Source organism: Phalacrocorax aristotelis, chromosome 6 (genome assembly GCF_949628215.1).
Source record: "Phalacrocorax aristotelis chromosome 6, bGulAri2.1, whole genome shotgun sequence".
Classification (NCBI taxonomy): Eukaryota; Metazoa; Chordata; class Aves; order Suliformes; family Phalacrocoracidae; genus Phalacrocorax; species Phalacrocorax aristotelis.
In genome coordinates, this window is record NC_134281.1 from 17,466,115 (window position 1) to 17,487,205 (window position 21,091).

A 21,091-nucleotide genomic window follows, 5' to 3' on the forward strand; every position below is an offset into this window, starting at 1 on the left:
CAGGGTGTCACAAAGTGCCCCAATAGCACTCCCCCGGGGGGCACCCACAGACTGCCCCCTTCCCCTCTTCCCCAGGACCCCTCCTTGCCCCGGGGGGGGGGGGGTGGGTGCGACTGACTCCCTCTTCCTCCTCCCGCTACGGGGCTGGGGTTTACCTGTAGCGGGGCACCCCCCTTGTCGCAGGGACCCCTCTGTACCCTGTCCCCTTGCTCCCAGGGGCTGGTGCCGCCCAACCTGCAGCTGGGCTAAGCTGGGCTGCAGCCCCCAGCCCCTCGGGCACGCTGAGACTCTTTTCTCTTCCACACACGAGGCCCGGGACGAGGCCCGCGGGGCTCCCCTCGCTCGAAGGCTGCTGGGCACTCGGAGGGGCCGGACGCCCTCCCGTGCGCTCAGCCGCAGGGACGCACAACTGCGGGGGGCGGCCGCGTTCCCCGCTTACTAGTTGCCACGCGCCTGGAGGGTTCCACCAGCTGGCACCGGGCGGGGGGGGCCGGGGTGGGACGGGGCTCCTCGCTCCCCTCCCCGGGGCACAGGGCCCCGCCGCGCGCATACTGGTTGCCACGCGCCTGGAGGGTTCCACCTGCTGGCACCGGGCGGGGGGGGCGGGGTGGGACGGGGCTCCTCGCTCCCCTCCCCGGGGCACAGGGCCCCGCCGCGCCGTAGGAGCCGAGGTGGGGCCCCCGGGCCCGGCGGGGCCAGCGCCGAGGTGGGTGGGCAGACAGGTCGGTGCCAGGGGACGGGCAGGAGGAGGTAGCAGGGCAGGCCAGGGCGGCAGGAGCCGTGGGGCATTAGACATGGTAATTTAGGTGAATAAAGTGGATTTGGTTTGGTTTGGGTTTTGTGTTGTTCTTTTTTTTTTTATTTTTTATTTAAAACAGAGTCCTCCAGAGCTCGGGTCTGGCCAAAGCTGAGGGAAGGGGGCAGACCCTCACAGAGGGCAGAGCCGCAGCATGACATGGGTGCCAGCAGGGTCAGGGGGCCACGCGCCATCCCCCGCTCCGGCGCTGCCGGCCCCAGGAGGGTGGTTGCACGAAGGACATGGGGCGCAGCACCAGGGACAAGGGTTTCATGACCCAGGTGCAGCGGCTCCGGGGCCAGCGGGCTAGGAGCTGTCAGGGACATGGGAGCTGGGGGCTGTAGCCCTCCGCTTCAGGGGGATGATGCAGATGCTGTTTTTGGCTTCTTTGATTCTCCACCACCGGCCAAGCCTGCAGATGAGAGAGATGGGGGTCACCCTCCACCGAGCCCTCGAGGCAGTGGAGGCTGTGCTCCCAGCCAGCGCTGGGGAAGGGGGACGGTACCGGTGCTCCTGCCCGAGGCCGGCCACCAGGAAGTCACCGGCTGCCGAGAACTCGAGGCTGTTGACAAAACCCACCTGGAGGGGACAGGGCAGGGCGAGAGGCTCGCGCAGCCTCCTCCTGCTGCCCAGGGAGGGGAGAACCCGCCGAGAGACACCCCCAGCCCAGCTCCAGCATCCCCAACCTCCTGACCCATACCAACGGGATAGCCCAGAGGGGCTCCAGCTTCCAAAATCCCTCACTGCACTTCCAGAGCTTCACACTAGCACTGTGGGAGCCTAGGGTAGAGAGAGGAGACTGCCATGCACCCCAACCTGGGGCACGGGCAGGGGCAGGGGCAGGGGCAGGGGCAGGGGCAGGGGCAGGACAGACCCCCTGCACCCCCAAACCCTTGCTCCAAAGCAGCTGCCCCACACCTGTAGCCAGGAGGTCACTGTTGCGCAGGGCAGCCACCGCCAAGATGCAGTACGGCTGCTGCAGGCCCTGGGCGTCCTGCATGCCGTGCGCCTGCCGGGCCAGCACCAGCGGCTTCTTCTTCGCCAGCCCCCACAGGGCTACAGACCTACCAGGGAGGGGAGGCATGAGGGGGTTGCAGGAGGGGGCTTTGCCTACCTACCCCAGGCACTGTCGCGGCCCCGTGCTCACCCGTCATCGGCACCCGACACCACGTGCTCCTCGCCGATGAGCTGGATACAATCAATAGAGCCCCTACAAAGAGAAGGGGCAACTACCATCAGTTACAAGCGTGCTTTGGGATCCTGCTTAGGAGTGTCGTGGTTTAGCCGGCAGCTCAGCCCCACACAGTCGCTCGCTCACTCCCCCACCGGTAGATGGGGGAGAGAATCAGAAGGGTAACGCTCGCGGGTTGGGATAAGAACAGTTTAATGATTAAAATTAAAAGAAACAACAACAGAAATGCAATGTAAAGGAGAACAACGAGAGGCGCAAAGCCCCGGGGGAGGGGAAGGGAGGGGGGAGGGGAACGAACCGCCGAATACTGGTCATGGTGTCACATGGTATGGAATGAACATGCCATTGGCCAGTCGGGGTCAGCTGCCCCCACCATGGCCCTGCCCCTCCCAGCCCCCCGCCCACCACCACACGGCAGAGCGCGGGAAGCTGGAAAGGTAGCCGACCCCCACAGTGAGGAGAATTAACCCCGTCTCAGCCAAAACCAGCACATTCTCCACCCCTTATTCCATACCATTTACACCATGCCCAGGTCCCATACGATGCAATACAACCTTACCAACCACCACCCCTCCCCTTCCCATCCTTTAACATATTACACAGACATCATTCCCTTAGTTCATGGACCTTCCCTGTAAAATGTCCAGTAAAATGTCCATTGAGTTCACCCAGTCCATGACTCTGGGCTCCATCTGTCGTATCAGTCTTTCAGGGTGGGAGAGATGATGTGTGTGGCGTCGGGTTGCTGCATACCGAGTCAGTCATCGTTCCGTCACTGCTGCACTTTGCTTGTTTCACAGTCTATATTCCATGGATTGGGAGGCTTGTACTCTGATATCATTGATACAACACAGAGGTGACACACAATATTATCTAGCAGTTCACATTGTGCCATTCAGTTCATTGGCTGTTTTCACCCAAAATCAAATCCCCTTGAGGCACACATCGGATTTCTCCATCCTCCCGCATCACCCACCAAGTGCGCCCAGGTCCTCGAGCAAAAGCAATGCCACGAACAAAGGTTTGCCTTTGCCTGAGGCGGGAAGAACCCAGACTGTTTTGCCCAGCATACTTGTTGCGTGCACTACAGGGACTCTATCCCCTTCCACAGTATGTAGGATTTCTGACCGGGCAGGGCCAGCTCGACTGGCAGATCCCCTCGTGTTGACTAACCACGTGGCTTTTGCTAAATGTGTATCCCAGTGCCTGAATGTCCCACCCCCCATTGCTCTCAGTGTAGTTTTTAACAGTCCATTGTACCGTTCAATTTTCCCAGAGGCTGGTGCGTGATAGGGGATGTGATACACCCACTCAATGCCGTGCTCTTTGGCCCAGGTGTCTATGAGGCTATTTCGGAAATGAGTCCCGTTGTCTGGCTCAGTTGTCTCTGGGGTGCCATGTCGCCACAGGACGTGTTTTTCGAGACCCAGGATAGTGTTCCGGGCAGTGGCGTGGGGGACAGGATATGTTTCCAGCCAGCCAGTCGTTGTTTCTACCATTGTAAGCACATGGCGCTTGCCTTGGCGGGTCTGTGGGAGCGTGGTATAGGCAATTTGCCAGGCCTCCCCATGTTTATATTTCAGCCATCGTCCCCCATACCACAGAGGCTTTACCCGCTTCGCTTGCTTGATTGCAGCGCATGTGTCACATTCGCGGATAACCTGCGCAATAGCGTCCATGGTCAAGTCCACCCCTCGATCACGAGCCCACCTGTATGTTGCATCTCTCCCTTGATGGCCTGAGGTGTCATGGGCCCACCGAGCTAGAAATAGTTCACCCTTATGTTGCCAGTCCAGATCCACCTCAGCCACTTCAATCTTGGCAGCCTGATCTACCTGCTGGTTGTACCAATGTTCTTCAGTGGCCCGACTCTTGGGGACGTGAGCATCCACATGACGTACCTTTACAACCAGGTTCTCTACCCGGATGGGTTTGCCTCTACGCTGCCAGTTGCTTTGCTTCCACTGCTGCAGCCAGCCCCACAGGGCATTTGGCCACCATCCAGGAGTCAGTACAGAGATAGAGCACTGGCCACTTTTCCCGTTCAGCAATGTCTAAGGCCAGCTGGATGGCCTTTACCTCTGCAAACTGGCTCGATTCACCTTCTCCTTCAGCAGTTTCTGCTACTTGTCGTGTAGGGCTCCATACAGCAGCCTTCCATCTCCGGTGCTTTCCCACAAGGCGACAGGACCCATCGGTGAACAGGGCATATTGCTTCTCATCTTCTGGCAGTTTGTTATACAGTGGGGCTTCTTCAGCACGTGTCACCTCCTCCTCTGGTGATAGTCCAAAATCTTTGCCTTCTGGCCAGTCCATAATCACTTCCAAGATTCCCGGGCGACGGGGGTTTCCTACTCAAGCCCGCTGGGTGATCAGTGCAACCCATTTACTCCACGTAGCACCAGTTGCATGGTGTGTAGAGGGGACGCTTCCTTTGAACATCCAGCCCAGCACTGGCAGTCGGGGTGCCAGGAGCAACTGTGCCTCAGTACCAACCACTTCTGAAGCAGCTCGAACCCCTTCATATGCTGCCAATATCTCTTTTTCAGTTGGAGTATAGCGGGCTTCGGACCCTCTGTATCCCCAACTCCAAAACCCTAGGGGTCGACCCCAGGTCTCCCCATGTGCTTTCTGCCAGAGGCTCCAGGTAGGGCTATTCTCCCCGGCTGCGGTGTAGAGCACATTTTTTACATCTTGTCCTGCCCGAACTGGCCCAAGAGCTACTGCATGAACTATTTCTCGTTTAATCTGTTCAAAGGCTTGTCATTGCTCAGGGCCCCATTTGAAATCATTCTTTTTTCCAGGTCACTTGATAGAGAGGGCTTACGATCATACTGTAATTTGGAATATGCGTTCTCCAAAAACCCACAACGCCCAAGAAAGCTTGTGTTTCCTTTTTGCTAGTTGGTGGAGACATGGCTGCTATCTTGTTGGTCACATCCTTGGGGATCTGACGATGACCATCTTGCCATTTGATTCCTAAGAACTGGATCCCTTGTGCGGGTCCCTTCACCTTACTTTGTTTTATGGCAAAACCAGCCTTCAGAAGGATTTGGACTATTTTCTCTCCTTTCTCAAAAACAACTTCTGCTGTGTTGCCCCACACGATGATGTCATCAATGTGTTGAAGGTGTTCGGGAGCTTCTCCTTGTTCCAGTACAGTCTGAATCAGTCCATGGCAAATGGTAGGACTGTGTTTCCACCCCTGGGGCAGTCGATTCCAGGTGTACTGGACGCCCCTCCATGTGAAAGCAAACTGTGGCCTGCACTCTGCTGCCAGAGGGATTGAGAAGAATGCATTAGCAATATCAATTGTGGCATACCACTTGGCTGCCTTTGACTCCCGTTCGTGTTGAAGTTCTAGCAGGTCTGGCACAGCAGCACTCAACGGTGGAGTGACTTCATTCAGGCCACGATAGTCTACTGTTAGTCTCCACTCTCCGTTAGACTTCCGCACTGGCCATATGGGACTGTTAAAGGGTGAGTGGGTCTTACTGATGACTCCTTGGCTCCTCAGTTGGTGAATGAGTTTACGGATGGGGATCAGAGAGTCTCTGTTGGTGCGATATTGCCGCCGGTGCACTGTTGTGGTGGTGATCGGCACCTGTTGTCCTTTGACCTTCAGCAACCCCACAACAGAAGGGTCCTTCGAGAGGCCAGGCAAGGTCGACAGCTGTTTAGTTTCCTCCGTCTCCAAGGCAGCTACACCAGAAGCCCACCTGTACCCTTCTGGGTCCTTGAAATACCCTCTCCTGAGGTAGTCTATGCCAAGGATGCATGGAGCCTCGGGGCCAGTCACAATGGGGTGCTTCTGCCACTCATTCCCAGTTAGGCTCACTTCGGCCTCCAATACAGTTAGCTCTTGGGATCCCATAAATCACCTCAAGCACAGCTAATTCCCTTCGATACTGGATGCCTTTCTCCATAGAGATACCGCTCTCCGCAGGACCCCAGGAGGAGATGAACTCCCCACCAGCACCCCTCCGCCACACGTGGCAGCACCAGCCCCCTCTCCCGTACCAGGTACTTGCCATCCGATGAGATGGCCACGCAGAGGACGTGGGATGCATGCCCCATGTGCCGCTCCTCGGTGCCCTTCTTCCCCCTGGGCACCACGCACGGCCTCTTCCCGCTCTCCACCTCCCCTACGGGAAAGGCATCGCAGTCACGCCCTGGGAACCTCCCAACATATTGGGAAGCACCAACGAGCCTCCCACAGAGCCCAAAACGATGCACGTGCACATCCCCGGAAGGGGCAGGGGCCCAGCCACCTCCACAGGCACCCACGCTCCTGCTGCTGCAGGGTCCCTCCCTGCAGGGTTCAGGCTGGGGGAACAGCCAGTCACGGCCCCAAGGGAACACTTGCATTTGATGAGGGAGCCGTCCTTGGAAGCTGAAAAGATGAACCTGTCATCTGGAGAGATGACCAGGCAGGTGACGGGCAGCTGGTGCCCCCGCAGCACTCGAATGCTGGCTGGATCTGGAGGCTGCACCCGCAGGGAGAGCGGGATGTGAGCTGGGCCTCCCTCGGTCCCCTTCCCCCGGCATGGGAGTACCCAAGCACAGCACCCTCCCTCCTCCAGGGTACCAGCCCCCGGCACCCTGGGCAGAAGAAGGGCCCTGGTCCCGGAGCCAGCACCGTAACTCGGGGTGCCGGCCCTGGCTGTGCGCGAGTGCCCCTAAAGCCAGCACTTAGAGCCTGGCAGCCCCCCGGGCGCCCCCAGCGCTGGGCACTTACGTCTTTGTCGACCAGGCGCTGCAGCCGACCCTTCTGCTCCAGCTGGGCAAGAAGCGGGAGGCTCGGCGGAGGTGGCCCCGGTCCCGCGGGAGCGGGGCAGAGCCCGCCGCCGCTGCCGGGACTGGGGGGACGCGCCCGCCCCGCTGCTCACCACGTCCTCTTTCAGCCGGTCGCCGATGAGATCCGCCGGATGCGTCTCCTCCTCCTCCTCTGCCGCCGCCCGCTCCTCCTCTGTGGCGGACGTGGGGCGTGAGGGCCGGGCTCAGCACCGAGGGCTGCACGCCCCTCTGCCCCACCGGGGTACCGGCACCGGGCGGCACTCACCGTGCTGGCGGAGCTCCTCCAGGTACAGCTTGGCCAGGCGCAGCTTCTTCTCCTGCAGCGTCTCCTCCACCTCCTCCTCTACCGCCGCCTCCTGCCGCCGCCGCCGTCCCAACGACGGGCTGCGGGGACAGGCGTGAGCACCGGCACCGGCACCGGCTTCCCCCCGCGGCGCGGCTCGTACCTCGTCGACGGGCCGGACGGCCGCCGCCCGCGACCTCTCTCTCGGCGCCCAGGACCTGAGGACCGAACCAGGGTGACTCCAGGGATGGAATCGGACGGGACGGGACACGGACACCGACCAGAGCGACCTCGCAGGGGCAGTCACTCCGCAGCCCCCTCCGCCCGGCCCGGCCCTCACCGCCGCCCGCGGCCGCCGCCGTCCCGCCGCCCCCACGTGGGGCTTTGGCCCTACAGCTGCCCACCGCCGCCATGCTGCCGCTCCACGTGCTGCCCGTCCCGCCGGCTGCAGGGGCGCGCCCCGCGCCTATTGGCTGCAGCCGACTAGGTCCCCCTCCCGCCGCGCCTGCGGCCCCGCCCCCGCTTCCTATCGGCGGGCCGCGCTGTCACTCGAATAGTGACGGCTCTGCCGCGCCCCCCCGGTGCTGCTGGGCCTGCCCCCTCGGCGACACGGCCCCGCCCCCTAGTGCTGACAGCCACGCCCCCTCGGCGGCTTGCCCCGCCCCCGGTGCTGCTGGCCCCGGCCTCTCGGCGCAACGACACGCCCCCTGGTGCTGCCTGGCTTCTGGTCCCGTAGCACGGCCTTTGCGGGCTCCCAAGGACCCCGGCCTTGGCTGTCGCCGGGGGTAGTGGTGGGACGGCCTGTCCCGGCGATGCTCTAAAGCGCTAAAACCGGCTTTTGTTCGGAAGCTTTATTTTGCGCATTTAGTGTCTTGTCTCTGGCACCTGGGGAGGCGTGGAAGGGCAGCGGGAGCACCCTTCGGCTGCTCCAAGTTAGGCAACAGGCTCGCTTCCTCAAGGATAAGCAGCCAAAGAGTGTCACCACGCGTACCCAGAGCATCCTGGAAGGGCTGCTGACTGCAGGCGGGTGGTCTCCCTTTTGGAGATCGCTCAAAGGCGATGGCTCCGCTGAGGGCTTGGTTTCCCCGTGTGACCTCCTGAGGGCGAAAAGGGGGAAAAGGGGATAGCAGCATTAAGGTGTGACCCTCTCAGGACCATAAAGCCCCTTTGTGTTAGGTAAAATGGCCACTCAGAAGGCAGTTAACGCCCACGATTTTGTCTCTTCACTGGCTGTACCATCTTTTGGAGGTGCACCAATCTCGCCCCTCACCCCGGGGACAAGATTGGGTGAAAAAACATTGGTTTCAACCGCAGAGTGTAGTAGGCAGGATAAGGGTAGTGTAGAAGGAAGCTAGGGTTAGACCGGGAAAGGAAAAGCTGTAATTTGCGCAGTCCTGGGAGCGAGTCTGTCAGCAGCGGTGGAAGAGAGGAAACGGAGGCTTTGTCAAGCCGATGTCACAATAGACTCACTGCAGGTGGTCATAAAGTCACTGCAGGAACAATTGGAGGGAAACAAGCGATTGTTGCAGGAGGAGAGAAATCAAAATGCCATACTGAAGGAAGAATTGAGGGATCAGCTTTTGAGGGAAGCAGATACACTGGCAGAGGTAGAGGTGAAACTTTCAGAGAAAGGGGTACGGCAAGTTTACCCTCAGGGAGTCTTGCAGAGGGCAAGGGAAACTGTAGAAAGCTTCCCTCACATGTATCCACTCTTTAAAACAGAGTACTTGTATGAGGACAATAACGATGACCATCCTCAAGTTCTCACCAAAGAAGTCCCATTTACAGCAACCGAAGTAGCAAAGTTGAAAAAAGACTTTGCAAGAACTCCGAAGGAATCGGAGACAGAATATGTGTGGAGAGTGTCCCTGTCAGCAGGGGGGGATGGAATTTTGTTGTCGGAGAAAGAAGCAGAAGGCTATTGGGGTCCAGGTGTGTTCTTAACTACAGGTAATCGCCGAGCCCCATGGTCATTAACCCAGAGGGCTGCGTATTGGGCCGGAGGGCTGAACCCTTTGGAGAGGGGAGATCCCCTTGCCATAACAGGTACGGTGGATCAACTAGTGGAAAGCGTGCAGAAAGCAGCCTGTCTCCAAAAGATGTATGATCGGGAGCTCAAGCCCCACCAGAGTTCCCTGATGATGATGCCTGTAGACCCAGGGAGGATGACTCCCCTGATCCGGGGACTCCCTGACTCCCTGAAACCCACTGGGATCCAATTACAGGGGAGAATTCAAAATAATTCCGAAGGAGAAAGAACTGCGGCCACTCTGGAAGGGATAATAACCCCTGACCATTGGCGGTTGGGAAGGAAAGTGTGGACGTGGAGGGAGGTAGCGCAGGAATTAATTAATTTTGGGAGAAAATATGGCCCTGATGGTGGATCGTTCCAAAAAACCGAAACAAGGGTTGTACGGTCTGCAGAGCAAGTTAACAATCGGCAGCTGTCAATTGGGAAAGGCCAGGATTTGAGGCCACTCCGCAACAATCATCCCGGGAGAGAGAGACCCCTAAGTCGACAGGGCTTATGGCATCTAGGGCTTCAGAAGGGCATTCCTCGAGACCTGATGGATGGACTCCCGACCCCAAAATTGGAAAAACTTGTACAGAAATGGTCAGGGAAGAAGGCCACTCTCGGAGTAGTTGCCGCTGCTCCACCCCTGATAGATCTTGAGGGGGAGCTGACTAGGGAAAAGGCGGAAAACTAGACCCTCCGTTCCCCAAAGGTGAGGAGAGGAGCGGAGGATGGATGTTTGTAAGACAACTCACCTTGAATCTAAGAGGGGATTTATTAGTCACAGTAGCTGTAGGACCAAGGAAAAGACCGGTAATTTTTCTAATTGATACTGGGCCACAAATCACCGCACTGATGCAGACCGAAGCAGAACGGTGCGGGATCTCTATCCCATCTAGAAATCTAATTATCTTAAATGCTCTGGGAAAAACACAGTCAATGCCTGTGAGTTCAGTGACACTATGGTTCCCAGGAGAGGAAGCCCCCATCAATACCATGGTAGCCATAGGACCTTTTCAGACAAACATTTTAGGCATGGCTGCGTTGAAGGGAAGGCAGTGGCATGACACCCAGGGGAACTCGTGGTCTTTTGGCATCCCCCAGGTCAGGCAATTAACTGAAACATCTTGGGCGGAGGTGCGCCTATTGCAAACGGCACCTGGCCTTCCCCCCTCCAAGACTACCAACGTAAAACCCTATGCGTTGCTGCTAGGAGCCAGGGAAGGGATAGCCCCAGTAACTGAGGATCTCAAACAGCAGGGAATTTTAGTGTTTACTCACTCCCCGTACAATTCACCAGTGTGGCCAGTATGCAACCCTAATGGAAAATGGCGCCTGACCATTGACTATCGGCGACTGAATGCAAACACTGGCCCCCTGACTGCGGCTGTACCCAACATAGCCGAATTACTTGCAGCCATTCAAGAACAGGCCCACTCTATCTTAGCAACCATTGATGTGAAGGACATGTTTTTTATGGTTCCACTCCAGGAGTGTGATCGAGACCAATTTGCTTTTACCTGGGAAGGACAACAGTATACTTTTACCCGTTTGCCTCAGGCATATAAACACTCGCCTACCTTGGCCCACCATGCCCCAGCACAGGAATTAGCAATAATCCCATCAGAAAGAGAGGTCAAAGTCTATCAGTATATTGATGACATACTAAAAGGGGGACATACCATAGCTTCGGTGCAGACTATGCAGGACAGAACTATTAATCACCTGGAAGGAACAGGCCTTCAAATACCCAAAGAAAAAATACAAGCCCCTGCCAGTGAAGTTAAGTTGTGGGGCATCTGGTGGAAAGGAGGGTCAGCCTGTATTCCTCAGGACACCCTCTCAGCGTTAGATCAGGTAAAAATTCCGGAAGGTAAAAAGGAGCTGCAACACACCTTGGGATTCTTGGTCTTTTGGAGAAAGCATAAGCCGAAATTTGCAATAATGGCACGTCCCTTATATGACCTGTTGCGAAAGAGGGTGATTTGGAAATGGACTCCAGCTCACGATGAGGCACTGCAGCTTTTGGTGTTTGAAGCAAGCACCCATCAAACTTTGGGCCCTATCCACCCCACCGACCCAGTTCAAATTGAATGGGGGTTCGCACACTGGGGATTGTCAATTCATTTTTGGCAGAAAGGAGCAGAAGGTCCCATTCGACCGACTGGGTTTTATTCTAGGAGTTTTAAGGATGCTGAAAAGCGGTACTCCAGCTGGGAAAAGGGTTTGTTTGTAGTGAGCTTAGCTCTTAGAGAAGCGGAGCGAACCATACGCCAACAACCTATAGTTAAGGGGACCCTTTAAGGTAATTACGCCTGTGTTAGCAGGGACCCCTCCCCCTGACGGGGTGGCCCAAAGGGGTACTGTGAGGAAACGGTATGCTAAAATCGAACATTACTGTAGTGTTTTTACAGTCACTGAAGGTACCGCAAAGGTGTTAAACATACAGGAAGAAGCGACAAACCTTCGGGAGGAGGATACCCCTCCTCCTTCTGTAGTTAGGATTGCCCCGCCATTTTCGGAGGAGCTGCGAAACGTATGGTTCGCAGACGCCTCCGCCAAACGAGAGGGCCAACAGTGGAAGTATCGGGCTGTAGCTATTCATGTGGATACCTAGAGGGAAATAATTCCTGAAGGCGAGGGCAGTGCCCAAGTGGGAGAGTTAGTGGCGGTATGGAGTGTGTTTAATAGCGAGGGAAAAGCAGGGACTCCGGTGTACATCTACACTGACTCGTCTGCAGTATTCAAAGGTGCACAGAATGGCTCCCTTTTTGGGAACAGAACAACTGGGAGGTAAATCGGGTGCCAGTGTGGCAAAAGGAGAGGTGGCAAGAAATCTTAAATGTTGCCAAACACGGGGATTTTGCAATAGGATGGGTGCCCTCCCACCCGGAAGGGGGTACTCCAGTGAGTGAGTGGAATAATAGGGCGGACGAATTGGCCAGAATTGCCCCTCTGCAGAAGGAGGACCAAACAGGAGAAAATTGGGATAGGCTCCTAGAATGGCTACATGTTAAACGTGGCCACGCGGGGTCTAATGATTTATACAAGGAGGCACATGCCAGAGGCTGGCCTGCCCCTCGGGACGCTTGCAGGGCCTGTATTTCAGCTTGTGAGCAATGCCGACTTCGGCTAGAGCGACATCCCAGGGAGGAGTTCCCACTCCATTTGAGAGACAAAAAGACCCTCTGGGAAGTCTGGCAAATCGATGATATTGGGCCTTTCCGAAAGTCAGAAGGAAAACAATATGTATTAGTAGGCGTGGAAGTAATTTCTGGCCTAGTCCAGGCCGAAGCATTTCCACGAGCACCTGGGGAAAATACAGTGCGGGCCCTGAAATTCTGGTTTAGCTCCCTCCCAAAACCTAGTTCTATTCAGTCAGACAATGGCAGTCATTTTACTGCTACCAGAGTACAGGAGTGGGCAAGGGAAGAAGGAATCAAGTGGGTATTCCACACCCCGTATTACCCCCAAGCCAAGGGGATAGTGGAACGAACTAATGGACTCTCAAAACGATTTCTGAAACCTCATAAGCCGCATTGGGTGGAGCACCTCTGGGATGCAGCTACCCGAGTCAATGGTCGCTGGGGAACAAATGGATGCCCCCGATTAAATGGCTTTTGTCCTAAACCCCCAGTTTTAATTCCAACGTCTCAAGCTCTTAGTGTTCCAAGGGAACCAACCTTCTCTCCTGGACAGCCAGCGTCGGTAGAAATGCCAACCGTTGGGACCGTCCCCCTCATACTTACTGAACCCCTTAACAAATATGCCTGGAAGGCTGAAGATGCCTGGGGGGGAAAGAGCACAAAATTAACACTCGCTGGATTGTTCCCTCATTTTAAGCACGTAGATGAAGCCCAAACTGGGCAAGTCGACGTTTTGTTTCATTTCACAGGAGATCCCTGTGGGAACGCAACCGAATGTGGGAAGATTAACATTTGATTTTGACTATGTGTATTTTTGTGATTGATTGTATAACATTTGTAAGCTTAGGCTGGATTTGTAGAGCAAAATGTCAATTTTGTTGTTTTGGTGTATTGTATGGGTCGCGATCCCTGGAACAATCAGTTATCCCCTCAAAGACTTTAGGGATGAAGGAAATGATATAAAGAATTCTTTTATGCAATTGGCTGAACAAATAGCAAGTGTTTATAACCTCACAGAATGCTGGATATGTGGAGGACCGTTTGGTCTATCAAGTTGGCCCTGGGTAGCTATACCTTTGCTACCAAAATGGTGGGTGAGTAAATATAGCGAAACGAAAGGGAATAAAACATGGCAAAGCTCACATGACTCACCCAGAGAAAGGTAAATACTGTTTGGCTAGAACACAAAAGGATGGCGTCTTTGTGGGTAACGGCACATGTGAATGGACATATCAGAACGTAAGCATAACCGTTCAGGTGGGAGAGGGGCCACATGAAAAGGATGAACTTGTATACAGCTATGCCTGGGTGAATGAAGAGGGATACCAGAATGCATTTCCCAGATTTTGGTCTCTCACACCTAATACCAGCCGAGGCAACTCTGTGGCCGTGCTTGTATTTGGGACCAGGAAGCAGGAGCTTACAACTGTAAATATTGTAATAGAATAGATTGGCCCCGTTGGAGGAGAACGTGGGAAGGCCTTTGTTCAGACATACCATGTTGTGAAAACTCCACAAAGGAATCGCTATATTGTTGCGTTGAAAGTGGCCGTTTGGTTTAGAACCTACCCCTTATTTTGACCCTTCGCCCCGTGTGGAACGTTGGAAAGGACCCTTTGCTAATGGATCAGTGGCCCTCGAGGGACACTGTTGCATATGTGGAAACCATGCATATAAAGCGTTACCAGCAAACTGGTCAGGAATATGTTGCGTTGGGGTGATCCGTCCCTTGGTTTTCTTACTCTCAGAAACAGATGGAGACCATTTAGGCATTCGAATATATGATGATTTGAAGCGGGAAAAACGATCCAAAGTTACTGATACCTCCCTCACCGATGGGAGTGGCCGGTCCTGGGGTAAAGACGTGCGGACCCCCCAGTGTATCATACAACATTATGGACGTGCAACTTGGAACCCCAATTGTTACCGAAAAACGTGGTAAAATCAGAAACAACTCCTTAACACTAATTTAGTATTAAAGAGCAGGCATTCTTTATTCACGGCGCCGGATGCAGGGGGGATCGTTCCTCCTCACGTGCATACCTTACGCACCTTTCCCATACAATTTATAGATCAAAAATTTACCTATTCATACATATTCATTATTGTCCTTTCTACTGATTGGTACAAACTTGCTCGTTCCACATGTAGATTACTGCGCAAACTCAGTCGACTTCTTCTATTGTTCTCTTTTGAGTAGGTGGTATTACTTGGGTCGGTGGTCCGTGAGTCGGTGGTCGCGATCTCCCCCTGCTGGAATTACCTTTTACCCTTTTGGCTCTCAGTCCCGGCAATCCTGGCCAGTTTTCTCAGTCTACTACACAAAACTGCACTTTATCATTCCTTTTGACAGAAGTGCATTCTTCTAGTAACAAAACACATTGTCTATATATAAATGATTAGAAACACAAATTGGTTTTGATCACTACACAGATCGATGGATACGCTAATTCCTATACTCTATGTTCTCATGTAACAATTCTAGTTGATTTGGCTACACAATGAATGGGTTAGTGGTGCTCGAGAACCCATTTATAATCTACATTGCATTATCCGGCTGCAAGCCGTATTAGAAATTATCACCAATCAAACAGCTGAGGCCCTCGACCTACTGGCAGATCAGGAAACCCAAATGCAAACTGCAATTTATCAACATCACTTGGTTCTCGACTACCTACTAGCCGAAGAAGGCGGGGTCTGTGGGAAATTGCATGATTCTAGTTGCTGTTTAAAAATCAATGACAATGGCAAAGTCATCAAACAAATTACTGCCGGAATATGGAAATTGGCCCATGTTGCCCCCCAAACCTGGAAAGGCTGGAATGTCGATATGTTCTCCTGGCTTCCAGGAGGTCCTTGGATAAAACAAATCTTATTTTACCTATTGCGTGGTCTAGCTACGTTACTGTTTTTGCCATGTGTCATCCCATGTTTCATTCAGTTAATCCAACGTGTTGTCACAAATATGCAGTTTGTACCCATTGTATCACCTGATGGAGTTAAACACATTGGAGCTGTACGTCAATCTGTGTCATCCACAGCCCAAATTGTACAAAGCGTTTGTCTCTCCAGTCTGTTTTATTTGGAAACTGAATTGTTACTGATGTTAGGCGTTGGCCTTGTTTAGAGTTTATCCTGGAAGGGCTGCTGACTGCTGGCGGGTGGTCTCCCTTTTGGAGATCGCTCCAAGGCAACGGCTCCACGGAGGGCTTGGTTTCGCTTAGTGACCTCTTACCATTCCTCTTGGGACTTCCAACGTCCCTGGGTGGGAACGGGCGCAGGGCCGGTGGGGATGGGTGGCATGGGCAGGAGGCAGAGCTGCCCTTCCCGCTGGGGACACGGAGAGGACAAAGCTGCCGGAGTCAGAGCATTGGTGGCTTTGTAGCTCCCGCACTCGGCCACGTCGGCCCCAGGCAGCGCAGGCTTCTCAGACGGTGGGAGGCAGAAAAAGTGATTCACCCTGGCGTGGCCCTGGGGAGGGGAGGGAAGGCTTCAGCCTCAACTTCATCCTCGGCTCTGGCTCCGGCTCCGGCTCTGGCTCCGGCTTCTCCTTCCCTCTGTTTTGCAGCCCAGCCCAGCCCAGCAGCTGGTGCTTCGTGGCAAAGACAAAGCGTGTGGGCAGGTGATGCCCTGCACCACGGGAAAAAGCGGCTGTCCTGCTGCTCTCCAGAGGACGCCAGCTCCTCTGGGGCTGAGGTCTCTTCTCTCCTGTTAGACTTTGGGAAGAGGAGATACCCCAAGCCGCAGAGCACCCTAGGGCTGGGGTTGCTGCTTTCTCTCTGCCTGAGCAGAGTCCTCACTGGGGGCCGAGTGCCACCTCGTCCATGCCCTCAGCAGCCGGAAGCTCAGCCGTTGCACGTTAAACCTCGACTCAGCCTTCCTCAAGCTGAGGATGAGGAGCGCCTGTGTTGCCAGGGAGGAGACCAGGAGACTCGTGTCTCTCCCTGCATCTTGAAGGACTGCGGGGACAAAGCAGCAGAGGTGAGGTGACAGCCCTGTGTCCCCTCCAGGCAGGGCACGTTGTGCCCCGTGATTCCAGGGCCAGGAGGGAGCCGGGGGGCGGGAGGCTCAGCTGGGTGCTGCCGGTCAGGAATGTGCCCCTCCAGAAACAGCCCCCTCCCCGGAGACACGCACACGCTGGGAGTAGAGCCCCCCTCTCCCAGGGGGGAGCTCCGTGCCGGGGTCCTTCCTCCTCCCCACTGCCCTCACTCACCCTCTCTGATGTACTGCAACTCCTCGTGCCCATCCACCTGCCGTCCGATGAGCCCTGAGGGGATGCAGCCCGTTGGGGACCCTGCTGCCTGTTGGGGACCCCACTGCCCATTGGAGAACCCTCCACCCAGCCCACCTGGCCAGCACAGCTCCCCGGGGAGGGCTGACCCTGGGCTGCGGCATCGGGGAGGGGATGGATGAGCCTCCTGCCAGCCCTGCCTGCACAGCCAGGGGTGGGACGGGCAGAAGGAGTGCCCCACAGGTCCTGCGCTGGGCCACAGGGACCCTGGGGAGAAGGAGGGAGGGACCATGGGGCTCGTGGCTCACCAATGAACCTGACAGCTTCCCGCCGCAGGGGCTCCTGTGGGCTCCGCAGGTAGGACTGGCTCTGGCGCAGGTATTCCTTGGCCCTGCTCCTGTTCCTGGCCAGCTGGAGGGAGGAGAAGGGTGCACGGTTGGTGCAGAGCTGCCCCCCAGTCTGGCCCTCCCCCCCCGCCCAGGGCCACCCTCCTTCCCCCCAGCAGGACATTCCCAGCTCCCTGCCGTGTGGCATCGGGGTTCGGAGGGAGCAGAGGGCTCCCCAGGGACACTGGGGTGCCGTCCTGCTGGCAGGGTGCCCTTTGGGACTCCGGGGGAGAGGACAGCCTGGGGCAGAGCCTGCTCCAGGAGGGTGCATACCGCTATGGGGGCACAGGCCCCCCGTCCCCCGTGCTGGGCATGGGGCAGGGCTCACCCAGGGCGGAACCTGGGGGTGCTGGGGCTGTGCGTACCAGGCACTCGCTGATCCTCCATGCCTGCACGGTCTCGCCCAGCTGGGCCAGCTGCCGCCACTTCAGGAACTGTCCAGCACTGCTGAGGGTTTCCTGGGAGGCCTGGTGAGTAGCAGAGATGCCACCACCACCGCCAGGGACACAAGACCCTGTGTCCCCCCTCTTTGGAGGGCTCAGAGCCTGCCCTGCCCGTGCAGGGAAGACGCACCAGCTGGGGACTGATGCTGCCACCGGGTTCAGCACCCTGGGGGAATATAAGGGCAGCCACCCTCTCTGGGTGGAAGCCTGTCAGGCTCTAGTGTTTTGGCCTTGGTGACCCCAGGCTGCTGCAGAGCCACAGCGCCGTCTCTGGGGCTGCAGGGACTCACGCCAGGGGTTGTGCGGAGGGAGCTGGGTGGGAAAGGGACCTAATTCCCCATCCACCCGGGGAGCAGGAGGAGAAAGGCAGCAGCGGGCAGGGAGGTGCGCTGTGCCTGGTGCAGGGACCCAGCGAGCTAGACCTCATGGCGACACACTTTTAAAGGGTCCAGCACCGCCCTGCCCAAAGAACAGGTCAGGTTGGGAGTCCCACCTTGGCCACATTCTTGTCCTCGTCGTGCAGGTGAAAGAGCAGTGGCAGCAGGCTGCCCCACACCACCTCCTTCATCTTCTTCTTTTTGGCATCCACCACAACCCCCATTGTGTTTCGGAAGAGCTGGATGGAGAGCTCCCGCACAGTGCTCGACTCCTGGTGCAGGAGAGGAAGAGGACCTCAGTCTCAAGCCTATGGCAAGCAAGGGGCCCAAAACAGCTGCAGGCAGCCCTGCTCCAAAAGGGAGCAAGCTGTGGCATAGAGAAGGTCTGCCCAGGGAGGCTAGGGTCCCTGGGGCTGGGGGTTGGAGAAGGAGACCCTGCGGAGGGCTGGAGGATGCTGCCAGGGCAGGGTGTGCATCGGTGGGGCTCAGCACGTCTGCCAGCGTCCTGCAATCCTCGTCTCTGCCGCGACAGGGAGGCTGAGCCAGGGTGGGTCCACGTGGCGGGTTTGGGACACACCACAGAGCTGCCAAGGGCAGCGATGGGGTCTGGGGGCTGCGGGGCAAAGCATCCCCCTGCAGAGCACGGGAGGCATGAATGGAGGTGCCTGTTGAGAGGGGCACGGGTCTCTCCCCCAGCCTTACGTCGCTGAAGAGCGGCTGGAGCTTCTCAGCCAGCGCCAGGGCAGTCAGGCTGAGCGTCTTCCCCTCCAGCAGCCGGAGCAGGTTGCTGAGCAGGGACAGGGCGATGGCGCTGGCATCACTGTCAGCACCCTGCAGCTGCTCCATGACATACGGCAGCAGGACGAGGGTTTTCCTTGCCTGTTGGAGACACACCATCTCCTTTTTGTAAAGGAGCGACCTACCAGAGGGGTGAAAACCCTCTCCGCGCAGACTGGCCTCCCACTAGCTTCTCAGCAGGCAGTGCAGGTCACAAGGGCAAGGTCCTGGCAGACAGGGCTTACCGCCATGGCCGTGAGAAGAGCAGGGCGCAGAGGGTGAGGACAGACAGCTCTGGCTCCTTGCCAGCCCCTTGGCTACCCCCTTCTCCACCAGACCCCCTGGGTAGGCTGGTGGGCAACTGGCACTGCCTGGAAAGCTGCCCGAGCTGCCAGCAGCCCCTGCCGCAGCTGCTGCGTTTCACCCCGGGGCTCAGCACCCCACGGTCAGGCTCTGCAGACCCCACGCTCGGGCTGGTCACTCTGCCACCAGCACCCCTGCCAGGACGTGCTGGCAGCAGAAGCCCCTTCCCCTCGGCACTACTGCCTCTCTCCTTGCACGGCACAGTCATGGGGCAGAGGGCGGGGCAGGCAGGAGAGCCGGCAGCAGCCGGCACGGCTCCCTGTGCCCAGAAAAGCCCGAGCCACCACGTTACCCGTCACCCACTGCTCCACCCTGGGCTGCTGTCCCGGCTGTCCCTGCTGCCCCCTACTCACCGTGTCGGGCCTCTCACTGAGCCTGAGGAGGCCCCTGAGCACCAGGCTGGGCATCCCCAGGCACTGGCTCTGCAGATACATGGGGAAGATTTCCAGGGCACGGTCCAGCTCTTCACTGAGGCTGGTGCAGCCCAACATCTGAAACACGCACAGCGGGAGCTGGTGAGGTGTGGTGCTGCCTCCAACCACTACCTCAGGGCAAGGATGCTGGGTCACGACCAAGCCCAGACACAGGCAGCAGGGACTGTGGAGAAGCCCCGTGCCCCACGCTCCACCACACTGGTTGCTCGCCTGCTCCTCCACGGCGACAACCAGAGCCCATCTGCTGCCCCAGCTCCCCCCACAGCAGCTGGCATGGGAGAGCTGAGCATCGGAGAGAGCTTGGAACAGTGCCGTCAGGCTCACCTCAACGAGGAAGACCATGGCGATCATCCCCCAGGTGGGCTCCTCCACACTGAGGAGTTCTGCCAGATGGCAGAAGATGGTGGAGAGCAGGGGTCTTGGGGTCTTCATCATCTCCCTGGCAGGGGGAAGGAGGCACCATCAGGCCTGAGCCAGGCAGACACATATCTTTGGGGTTTGCACCACTCTGGGCATCACCCACCTGCAGCGCTTTCTTTGAGCAACGGGAGCCCTCTGCCATCTGTGCCCCCAAGGGAGGGGGTGACATGGGGTGATGGTCCCCGAGGAGCAAGGGAGAAGGGCCTCTCACCTGGCCACAATGCGGACTCCCATGAGGTGGGTCTGGCTGCTGAGCAGGGCATCCCAGCCACCCTGCGCCTCAATGGCCAGCGCCTGGCTCTCAAAGCCCATGCTGCAGAGCAGCACTCTCATGGACTGCACCACAGACCTGCACAAAGAGAAATGCTCAGCTCCCACTGGCACCCCTGCCTTGGCTCCAGGTAGCTGGCAGGGATGAGAGGACAGGGATGGAGCACCTGATGGGACCGAGCAGATCCTCTTGGTGCTCCCTCCAAAAGATGTGCACCTCCTGCACCGTCAACTCCGTGGTGAATGACACTTGGAAAAGCAGTGCCAGGAAAAGCTGGGGGAAAATCGCCTCCACCTCCCGCAGGCAGATGCGCTGCAGGAGGATCTCGCTTACCGTCCTGGCTGCCTGCAGAAGACAGCTAGACACTGAGACGTCCCTGCGCCCCTGGGGACATCAAGGCTTGGGATGGGCAGGGAAGGAGAGTGGAGGCCCTGGACAGCCGAGAGCAGCCCCAGAGGTCAGTGAGGCCTCATCCAGTAACTCACAGCCAGGGAGAGGACGCGGGGGTTGTCCCCAGTAGAGGTGGAGGTCTTGCACGGCGACTGGTTCATCAGCCTGCTGAGCAGCTCCTGCAGCACCTTCTCCGCAACCTGGGGCTTGGAGAGTGTCACCTTCCACATGCGCATCGCAACACTGCGGGGACCCGGGGCTCTGTCAGCAGGGACACCCCGGAGGATGGCCAGGCTGAAGTCCCTCGGGAGGGTCTTAGGGCCCCTCTCCCGGAGTGAGAGGACCCCCAAAGGCTGGTGGGCCCCGTACCAGGTACATGTTGGGGAGCACTGCAACAGGCTGGCCACCACCATGCTGGGCTGTTTGTGCATCAGCACCAGCAGGGCCCTCTCCAGGCTGTTGAGGGCTACCACCGCCCTGATGAAGGGCAGGTTTCTGTAGATGGCCCACACGATGTTCAGCACCTGGACGACAGACACAGAAGGGAGTGGGGGTGTCAGCGGGGTGAGCGCAGCTGTTTACCCAGCTCCCACTGGGAGCCGCTTTGCATTCCTGCTGCAGTACGCTGGCTTGAGATGGCATCAGTGCTGGTCAGGCACAGGGCCCAGGGAGGAACGATCCTCTGGTGGGCCCGAGTGTTGGCTGTGCCACCCACGGGCTACTCACCTGTCCCATCGGGAAGGCAGGGTCTGCCACAAGGACTTCCACCAT

At 57.3% G+C, this 21,091-nt stretch overlaps 3 protein-coding genes across 3 annotated transcripts; 1 reads left to right on the forward strand and 2 right to left on the reverse strand.

Annotated features, from left to right (window-relative positions):
* Nucleotides 1-577: 577 nt before the first annotated feature.
* On the reverse strand, nucleotides 578-7,481 carry LOC142058267 (U3 small nucleolar RNA-interacting protein 2-like). The gene is made up of 12 exons (XM_075095425.1): nucleotides 7,333-7,481; nucleotides 7,051-7,286; nucleotides 6,878-6,957; nucleotides 6,721-6,768; nucleotides 6,355-6,475; nucleotides 5,877-6,133; nucleotides 4,311-4,339; nucleotides 1,944-2,006; nucleotides 1,715-1,860; nucleotides 1,497-1,576; nucleotides 1,302-1,375; nucleotides 578-1,208 (listed from the first exon to the last, which is right to left on the reverse strand). The coding sequence occupies exons 1-12, from the start codon at nucleotides 7,479-7,481 to the stop codon at nucleotides 1,103-1,105; spliced, it is 1,389 nt and encodes a 462-aa protein (XP_074951526.1). The 3' UTR covers nucleotides 578-1,102.
* Nucleotides 7,480-9,788, forward strand: LOC142058268 (uncharacterized). The gene is given in 3 exon segments (XM_075095426.1): nucleotides 7,480-7,494; nucleotides 8,245-8,428; nucleotides 8,431-9,788. Coding segments are annotated over 3 exon segments (1,545 nt in total). The 3' UTR covers nucleotides 9,777-9,788.
* A 6,193-nt stretch (nucleotides 9,789-15,981) lies between these two features.
* LOC142058269 (maestro heat-like repeat-containing protein family member 7) lies at nucleotides 15,982-21,091 on the reverse strand. Its single transcript, XM_075095427.1, has 13 exons — nucleotides 21,047-21,091; nucleotides 20,690-20,844; nucleotides 20,416-20,563; nucleotides 20,097-20,275; nucleotides 19,871-20,008; nucleotides 19,564-19,678; nucleotides 19,159-19,296; nucleotides 18,368-18,544; nucleotides 17,782-17,937; nucleotides 17,211-17,312; nucleotides 16,768-16,870; nucleotides 16,442-16,495; nucleotides 15,982-16,187 (listed from the first exon to the last, which is right to left on the reverse strand). The coding sequence occupies exons 1-13, from the start codon at nucleotides 21,089-21,091 to the stop codon at nucleotides 15,982-15,984; spliced, it is 1,716 nt and encodes a 571-aa protein (XP_074951528.1).

Coding starts and splice junctions, on each gene's coding strand:
- LOC142058267 (XM_075095425.1), bottom strand. CDS start 7,481: ATGGCGGCGGTGGGCAGCTGTAGGGCCAAAGCCCCACGTGGGGGCGGC. Junction 6,476..6,720: donor TGGTCGACAAAGACGTAAGT/GCCCAGCGCTGG, acceptor CTGCGGGTGCAG/CCTCCAGATCCAGCCAGCAT. Junction 4,340..5,876: donor TATCGAAGGGAATTAGCTGT/GCTTGAGGTGAT, acceptor GGGCTTGAGTAG/GAAACCCCCGTCGCCCGGGA.
- LOC142058269 (XM_075095427.1), bottom strand. CDS start 21,091: ATGGTGGAAGTCCTTGTGGCAGACCCTGCCTTCCCGATGGGACAG. Junction 20,009..20,096: donor GATCTGCTCGGTCCCATCAG/GTGCTCCATCCC, acceptor CTCTTTGTGCAG/GTCTGTGGTGCAGTCCATGA. Junction 16,871..17,210: donor GGAGGATCAGCGAGTGCCTG/GTACGCACAGCC, acceptor TCCTCCCTCCAG/CTGGCCAGGAACAGGAGCAG.